A 9,474-nucleotide genomic window follows, 5' to 3' on the forward strand; every position below is an offset into this window, starting at 1 on the left:
GCGACGCTTAGCGCAATAAGTTTTATTCTAACCCGTAGCTTTTAATGGTTTTCCTGAATTTATGCATGGCGTAAGTAAACAAAGCGCAAAAGCCTTGCAAATCTGTTTTCTGCTGTGCATAGTGGACCGGAAATATCATCGGAAATGACATCGCAAATGGCATCGGTAATTGCCCCAGGTTAAACGTGTGTGCGAGAGGTTGTCGCCAGTACAGTGAACTCGAAGGGGGCAGTGCAGCGCGCGGAGACCTCTATATGCGGAGGCAACGACGCAAGGGGTCACCTGACGTCAGCGGTGGCGAGTAGAGTGGCGGCGCTGCAATCGCTCACTCTTGCATGCGGTTGCATGTTGCGTGGCTCGAAAGCGCTATTTAGGTGGTGTTTCGCCCGCTTTCTCTGAATGTCTGGTGCTCTTGAGCTCGCGTCTGCAACAACAAGTCTGGCTGATTCTGTGCAACATTATTTGCTTGTGCAGTTTTTTTTTTCTTTTTTTCCAGGGCGTCACCTATTTTTTGTGCTGTGAAAAGGTGTGTCAAGGAGAGAACGAGCATACAACGTAACTACGTAGTTACGTAGTTAAACTTAGGCCCTAGCCGCTCTTGTGTGTGTCACCATACCCTTGTGGTGCCTGTATAGCGGGCATTTAGTTACAGATTGCACAGACCATGAGCTTGTGCCCCTTTTGTGAAAGGCTGTACCTTGTTAAACTGCTCGCCAGATCATGGTCAGCACAAATACAACAATTAGCTGTTTTGCCATTTGAGCGAAACCACCATTAGGTTTCGGAAGTCAATGTTGTGCTAGTCCTCTCCTTATGCTCATTCGCGTTTAGTTTGCGGGCGCGACATGATTTCTACAACTAAATTTCAGTGACTTCCAAAATAAATGGCTGCTGTGGGCGTATGTGCACTTCTTCAATCCGTACATGCTCGTTTTCTCTGCTGCTTTTCAATTCGTGAGCATCTCAGTGTGCGTCAGCAGCAACAAGTCCGCATGATACTGTTCAGTGTTATTCATTAGCGCAGTTTGTTTTCTTCCAAGGCGTCACCACCTATAATGTGCATGAGAGAACGAACGCATAATGTGACTGCTTAAGTTAAACTTAATTTCGATGTTGCGGGGACTAGCTAAGCTTAATTACCCTACGCGGTCACTCGATTGCGATTATGTACGATCCGAATGTGTACTCGCGATTGTATATATTATCGTCTGCGTCCTCAAGCTCTGTAAGCTAAACAAACTCGATCCTGATTTATGAATGTGTGGGAGTGATCACATCGTGTTAAAAAGAGACTCAATTGCGATTGAAAGTGCCCGTGTTCTCGAGAGCGTTGCTACAGACAGACGCGCAATAGTTAGTTCAAAAGCCGCTTGCGCTTCTGGAGCAAAAAAAAAAAAAAAAAACAATGCGCATTTTATTTTCTGATCCTAAGCAGAGGAATACAGACTAAATGAACGAAGTGCTTCGGGCAGAAACCTAAACAAACTTTTCTGCTCGCCGCCAAGCATTTGCGTGCGACCCGCCGTGGTGGCTTGTTGCGCTGCTAAGTACAAGGTCGCGGGATCAAACCCTCGCCGCGGCGGCAGCATTTCGATGGGGGCGAAATGGCATACAAGACCCCGGATTTTAATTTTATTTTTACATACGTGCGTTGCACTGGAGGCGAGCATTTTCTATGCTTCCTTTCAAGAGTGGTCGATCGCAGCGCCGCCGCTACTGGCGACGCTGCACTACCCCTTCTAGTACGCCGAATCGCGAGTAACCACGCAAACTCAAGTGAGGCCGCGCAATTTTTTGCGGCCAAGTTTACTGACGACAGCAAAAAGGCTGGGCTGCTGCCGCCGCCGACCTGGCTCGCATGCAGTGTCCGGAATCTCGTCAACGGCTCGGGGCGCCGCCGTCACCCTACTTCTTCTCTTCAACGAGCGGAGCTTCCTGGCCGTCAACGATGCGGCGCACTATCTTGTTGTTCTGGTACTCCTCGATGGTCTCCACGCCGTTCTCGAGGATGATGCGGCGCTCAAACTTGATCTTCTCGACCGGGGGCTTGGGCACGGCGACGAGGATGTTCCGCGTCTGGCCCTTCTCGTCGGTGATCTCGTAGCTGGCCACCTCGTCCGCGACGGTGGTCTTGACGTGGTACTGGCCGCCGCCGTACACGGTCAGGCTACCGGCCAGCACATTGTCGGTGCCCAGCGTCACCTCGCCCACTTCTATGCGCGGCTCTTCGTCCTTGCCCTGCTGCTGGATGACGCCGATCACGGGCCGGATGTGCGTCTCGTGCACGCAGATGCTCGAGTTGCTCATGGCTGCAGCTCTTGGTTACCGCTGTCTCCCAGCAGGCCTGCACCGCTTCCTTTCGCTCGACGGTCCTCCTGCGAATGCGAGATTGTAGTGCACGTGAAAGAACCCCAGGTGGTAAAAATTATTCCGGAGCCCTAACCCACGGCGTGCCTCATAATCAGAACTGCCTTTGGCACGTAAAACCCCAGAAAGAAGAAGAATGTAACGGAGAAACTTAAACTGCCTCCAAATAAGCGGCGTGGTAAATGATTTTAGAGCGCGCAAAAATGCATAGGCTACCAAGAGACTGGCTACATGACCTTCGATTTACATAAGCCAAGTACCACAAACAAAACACCGTACGCTTCTCAAAAAAAAAAAAAAAAAAGAAATCCGGAGAAGCTTGCTTGGGTGCACTGAATCGACATTGCGATATAAATCGCGGCTCTTAGCGATCACAGGGTAAGTGACAAGTACAAACACTCTATGGCGTTCTAAGACTGCGGTTGTACACGTGTTAAGAAAAAGAGGTGGAGGTGGAGGGCCGAGGGCGCTTTTATTGGTTGGTTGAACGATACACGAGAAGAAACGCGTGACGCGTGTATTTACTCTGTCAAGTTTTGCCAGATGAGGTCGTTGCCAAGGTGCTTCCCGACTACTCTTAATGCTTCCGTCGTGCGGAGTCAAGGATCAAACAACTTTGCTGCTAGAACTTTGACGGGGACCATGTACATTTCAAGTAAAACACACTTGGTCTATTCCAAAATTGTGTAGCAGATGTTACTGTACCATACAGCAATCGACGAGGTGTGTGGCTTGCGTGTTTTACGAAGGGTTTAAAGCTAAGAGGTCACTAAATAGGTCACCAAATAAATGCGCTTTTATTCTGTTTCAGAAAGACTAGGATCGCCCAGGGATGTCACGTTCATTTGACGGTGGCAAGAAAACGCTTGATTCGCAATTCCCCTTTTACAACGAATTCTACTTGTTTCACGATGAAAACTATATCCCCTTATGCCATCAGCTGGAAATCGCAGGTAATCACTCTGTAAATAATATTAAGGAACTGAAGTAGTAATTTTGGAGTCAGCAGTGGTTACATCAGTCTGCTAGTGCTAGTGCTAGTGGAGACGTTGCCAACTTAACAGAAAAGACAGAAATGTCAAAATGTGCAGCAACAGCATTGTCGGAGATTGGCACTATACGCCTCATTTCTGCACAATGGCAGCGCCTTTGCACACATTTCTGAGTTACACGATTGTTGGGGGAATTCGATTTGCCCGCAGTTACAAGGCCGACCGTGTGCACAAGACTATCCTTTGAGACAGCAATGGATCATGTGCGGAGTAGACTTGAAAAGTTTCGATACAAAAGGTACTGCAAAGTGTCAAGATGCTGACGTCTCGTATACGGTCTTAATTCCGAGATAAGAGCTCTATATAGTACAAGGCGCATCTTTGTCATGACCCTTCAGTTCTGGGGCGTTCAGCGGTTCCGAAAAATGCAAATAAATAAAAAGATTGGCTGTAAACACGGAGAATGGGGTAATCTAACTATAGGGGTGCATTCACTCGCCACGATGACTCAGTATAGGCATACGGCGTTCTGCTGCCGAGTACAAGGTCGTGCGCGCGTTCGATCGTCGGCCAAGATGGCCACATTAAACGCTCGTGTTCTAAGAAATAATCCGAAGCGTAGCTCCCCACTCTGCAAGCCCAACGTTGCGCTATACTACTACTACTACTACTGCTACTTCTACTATACTACTACTACTACTACTACTACTACTACTACTACTACTACTACTACTACTACTACTAATAATAATAATAATAATAATAATAATAATAATAATAATAGAGGATCAGCATCCTCCTGTGTTCTTAATTCCACCACTCCGTCAAATCCTTAACCGTCCTCGACTGTGTTTTCTTTCCGTTGACAACCATTTTGATTATCTAAGAGATCAACCGTTAGATTAAGAATCTTTGGAAGACTAAACACTACATTAATCGCTACATTCAAAGAGCACGTATACTAGGGGGAGTAGCGCATCTCACAGTGGCTTCGTTTCTTTCTGCAACAGCAACATCGACTGGCGAGACTGGCGTCGCTATAGGAGCTGTAGTCGGTTGTTAGCGACACTTCTAATATCACACCCCCCGGCTGGATGCCGAGTGTGAGCTCAAGTTTTCCAGCCTATCTTAAGAAGTCCCCCCTAATAATCAGGACCCGTATTCACGAAAAGCTCTTAACGCTAAAGCGATCGTAAGAGCAAATGCCCACCAATCAGGATACGGCGCATACTATCGAAGGCTTCCGGTCAAGGGGCAAAAAGCACTTATGAAAGAAGCTTTGCGAATTCGGCCCCAGATAAGTTTCTTTACCTTACACCCTTAAAAAGAATTGACTGCGCGAAACCGGAAGGGCCAGCTGTAAACAGCGGCCGAGTTTAGCTAATACCACTTAGTTCGAAGGCAAGCACTTTGAGCTTCACGCGAGACCCGACGGCGCTCTGTCGCAAGATGCGGCGCTAAGCGTTGCGACATACACCACTGCGTCAGTTATGCCGATGCAACCGTGCCTCGTGTATCGCGACTGTCACTATCGATGACAGAGACGCTGTTTTACGCAAGAGGTCTCCTTCAAGGATTTATAGTGTGCTGTAGACTGGGAGCGTAAGTAAATCATCCTTCTGCTGTAGCAAAAAAAAAAAAAAAGCCACTTTTGCCCGGAGAAGAGGTTTCATAATCTAGAAAAGACGCAACATCGAAAGACGAGTGGTTGGTGCCGCCGCCTTCAAGTACCTGTTCGCCGTCAAGTCATGGATTTTCACAGCGCTCGCTCGGTCCTATATGGATAATTTTTTATTGGTGAAGATTCCATCACAGCATATTATAAAATAACCAAAGTCTAAATTTTGCTACTTACAAGAACATTTACTGGGCGACAATGACCCAAATACCAGGAAATAACTTTTGAAATCTGTGACGTCATAAACGCGTACCCGCGCTTGCATTTCGGCGCGAGATTCATAAACTGAAACTTTTGCCTTAGTGTTCTTTTCCAATAATCTGCCCGTTGAGGCGAAATGAACGAAACTGTAGTTTTGAGACAATACTTTATCAAGCCAAATTGATTTAGTGTTTATCACTTCAGTGCCTCTTTAATGAGGCGGATCTGGGACCGAGTTCACAAAACCTTTCTTTCGTTAAGAGCTGTTTGCCATTTGCGGGCCGTTTTCGCTAATATACCACAGTTTGTTGTGATATGACACCGGCTCTTATTTACAGTATGGCTTTTGGGCTAGTTGGTTATATGCATCGGAGGGGGCTGGTTTCTCCATAGCGCCAGAAGACACGGACAAGAACGAGAGAACTGGACGAGCGCTAACTTTCAACTGAGTGTTTATTTCCAGAAACACTATTTGTAGGCCCGCACACAGAAAAGGTCCAATAGATAGCTGCATCAGCTCCCCTTAAATTGCTCTGACTACAGATGAATTTGCGTTCCTGGATGCGGCCGGTTTTCGTGTGCGGTGATTGGGCCTTTTCTGCCTGCGGGCCTACAAATTGTGTTTCTGGATATAAACACTCAGTTGAAAGTTAGCGCTCGTCCAGTTCTCTCGTTCTTGTCCGTGTCTTCTAGCGCTATGACCCCGTCTGACTTTATTAACAGTTCCATGGCGTAAGAATGCTTTGCGTATATGGGCTCTGAAGACGATAGCGGTATCGGTTGTATATAAGGCCATCAGGCCGGAAAATGCTGTTAATACTAGCTGTGGCTCGTATTTTGTACTGATCCACTCATGTTCAGTACATGACAACCATAGACTGAAGTATATAGTTAACGTGATTGCACTACATTTGAACAGTTTTGAGGTGCAAGTTACAAATTAAGTTGCAGAGTGGTCCATAGAACAACTTCGCGTCTACAGATTGCTATATACGTATAGTGTCGCATCTCCCGATATGGGTATACAGGGTGTCCCAGCTAAATTTAGGCAATGTATAAAAATATACTGAAGCACACTAGGAGAATGCGACTAAATGCAAACTGTGGGCTATTGCATGGAGGAAGTCACACTATTTTTGTATTCTATATACTCAATCGCAGAATTAGGCAGTAATAATTAACCAAGTTTGCAAGTATTAAGGCCTAACTTCGAATAAAACATTTGTAGAGCGCTCTTTGAAACACTAGATTCAGCAGCTTTTAACTTCCTGCTTGTTCCGTAATTCTTTTCTGCGTCCTGAAGATAACACGCGGAAAATTGAAAAAAAAAAAAAAAGATCGCCGACGATTACAATACTCCCTAATGCGAAATTTGAGCTCAGCTCTATACGTGTTTTCATTTCGCGATATATTGGCTGGCGCGGACAATCTGTCTCGTGCGGCACGTTGCAAACGGAGCGAAGTGTGGCGCTACTGCCGTCGCTATCTGGAGATCGCGAGAGCTAGCGCATAGTTGACGCGTAGCAGCCGCCGCCGACAGACCTCCCAGAAGATGAGCGCTACTCTGGCAGATTCAGCAGCTTTTAACTTCCTGCTTGTTCCGTAATTCTTTTCTGCGTCCTGAAGATAACACGCGGAAATTGAAAAAAAAAAAAAAAGATCGCCGACGATTAACAATACTCCCTAATGCGAAATTTGAGCTCAGCTCTATACGTGTTTTCATTTCGCGATATATTGGCTGGCGCGGACAATCTGTCTCGTGCGGCACGTTGCAAACGGAGCGAAGTGTGGCGCTACTGCCTAGCTTATCTGGAGATCGCGAGAGCTAGCGCATAGTTGACGCGTAGCAGCCGCCGCCGACAGACCTCCCAGAAGATGAGCGCTACTCTGGCGCCATCTCGTAGCCATCGTCTCCGCACTACGCTTTTCTTCTCACTCTTTCGCCAGGCCCTCCACCGCTTTCCGCCTCATGGTTCCGCTGCACCCTCCTCCTCCGCTTTCCTCCTCGCGTCTTTATCCCCCGCTGCGCTCCGCGCTCGCTCTTTCATCCTTCGCTCTGCCTGTTCTCTCGGTGACGCCGATGCTAACGCTCGCCGCAGGAACGAGCGCCTAAGAGATGCGCTCTAAAATAAACATAAAAGCACGTGGCACGCCCACTTGAGCGCCGCGATTGCAGTGCTCTAAAACGTGCCGCGAATGAAAGGACAGCGCATTTAGCCTGCTGCCTGGTCTGCTTATCGCTGTCATGAAGCATCGCGAGGAAGTCACACGACTGGCGTAAATCGTAATACCAAATCACTGTCCTGTCACTTTTTAAACGGCAGCAGACCAGGTTAAATGCGCTGTTCGTTTTCATACTCGGGACGTTTGAGAGCACTGCAATCGCGGCGTGCAAGCGGGCGTGTCACGTGTTTTTCTTTAAAATATATTGTGGGATTTCTTTAGGATGTAGAAGAAAAAAAAGTCGTTGTGAAACTAGGAACCTCAAATCTGCCGAATTAGATGTTTGAATGAATGAATGAATGAATGTATTCTGCGTTTTTACACGCCATAACCACGATTTGATTATGAGGCACGCCGTAGTGGGGGACTCCGGATTAATTTTGACCACCAGGGGATCTTAAACGTGACCCCAAGACACGGGACACGAACGTTTTTGCCTTTCGCCCCCATTGAAATGCGGCCGCCGTGACCGCGATTTGATCCCGCGACCTCGTGCTTAGCAGCGCAACACCGTGGCCGCTAAGCCACCGCAGAGGGTAATTGGCAGAGGTTAATTGAATGAAAAAAATTAATTTGACTTGCTCCGTACAATGGCCAAGAATATGCATTTGGTCGCGTACCCCTAAAGTGCTTGGCATATTTTAATACCTTGGCTTAAGTTAGCCCTGTAGTTATGCCCCGTACCCCTGTATAACGTTTCCCGTGATCCGACTGCGCCGCTCAATTAACGTTCCATCCTCTTGCGCTATTATACGTGCACTAAAACGCTGCTTTAGTGCTTTACCACCAGTTTTATGGAGATTCGTCATCTGCAAGTGCCTTAGAACGTACTTCGACCAAGAAGTGTAGTTTCTTCGAAAAGAGCCGAAACAGAAAGGAAAAAAAAGAAAGAAAAGACGAAAGAGACTTATTTGAGAAGCGTAGCGCTACATGGCGAGCGAATTCAGGAAAAAGTGTTGAACTAGCGCAGTATACTACAGGCCATAGTTGGTTCATACTGAGAAGACAGCGGAGCACGCCGCAAGAACGCGGACGAAGATATGTAAACATATTCAAGAGTTTGACGAAAGCTCGTCAGGGTCGGGTATTATGTATTAAAAAAAAAAAAAAAAACTCGCAAAGTCTCCTCGTCACTGACCAAGACGAAAAGCAAACGAGGAACCCATACCGGTTTTTTAAGACTGACTGTTTAAAGATAGATACGTACGCATGGGCGAAATGGACACGTATGCAAGAACACAATTCAGTGCGTCGGTGCACCTTTTTGTTCCTGTTAATGGGTGCGCGCAGCACCTTTGCGTCCTTGTTAATAGTAGCAGGGGCGAGCTCTACCGAAGAAAAGCTGATGCTGAAGGACATTCGTTCCACATAGATTCCACTTAGCGTAACATTTTTTTGCAAATATGTTGCGATTACACTCGGTGTAACCTATGCGGAACAAGATAAAGAGCGTATCGCGTGCCTCCATGCAAGCTTGCAGCTTGCAGGAAGGCAGCGCCGGGCGACGCGGCCATCCAGCCCTCGCCGCCCTTCTCGCTTACCGTAGGCCGGTCGACGAGCGATGCCCGCTGGCGTAGTCACTGGTTTCGCCGCAGTGTCCCTGCGAGCCTCCACCGGACGCGGGCCGAGCTGACACCTAGGGCGGGACCGGGGCGAAGAACGCTGCTCTCGAACCGTGGCGTCTGATCAGCGCCGCCCCGAAATTTCGAATGGGCCACGAGCTCGCTCGCTCGCGGGTGTCTCGTTCTTTTTGGAACGCGCGGGGTCATCCCGTGCGGCACGCGCCTCTTTTTTCTTTTCCACGAATACCAAACTGCCGGCCATTTCAATAAAGTTTATTTCTTCTTCATCTTCCCACACTTTGTGAATATGTGTAGCGGGAAATTGATGATCACGATGATGACTTTAAACCCTGGCACGTACCCACAACGGCGGATTGGTCAAGAATCGTCGAGAAGAAGTAGTAGAAGAAGAAGAAGTAGTAGTAAAGGAAGAAGAAGAAGAATGAGTAGT

At 47.6% G+C, this 9,474-nt stretch overlaps 1 protein-coding gene across 1 annotated transcript; it reads right to left on the reverse strand.

Annotated features, from left to right (window-relative positions):
* Nucleotides 1-1,789: 1,789 nt before the first annotated feature.
* On the reverse strand, nucleotides 1,790-9,191 carry LOC125942106 (uncharacterized). The gene is made up of 2 exons (XM_049660147.1): nucleotides 9,003-9,191; nucleotides 1,790-2,375 (listed from the first exon to the last, which is right to left on the reverse strand). Exon 2 carries the CDS (start codon nucleotides 2,305-2,307, stop codon nucleotides 1,906-1,908), a length of 402 nt encoding a protein of 133 aa, XP_049516104.1. The 5' UTR covers nucleotides 2,308-2,375; nucleotides 9,003-9,191; the 3' UTR covers nucleotides 1,790-1,905.
* Nucleotides 9,192-9,474: the final 283 nt, after the last annotated feature.

The sequence above is a fragment of the Dermacentor silvarum genome, chromosome 1, assembly GCF_013339745.2.
Source record: "Dermacentor silvarum isolate Dsil-2018 chromosome 1, BIME_Dsil_1.4, whole genome shotgun sequence".
NCBI classification, from domain to species: Eukaryota; Metazoa; Arthropoda; class Arachnida; order Ixodida; family Ixodidae; genus Dermacentor; species Dermacentor silvarum.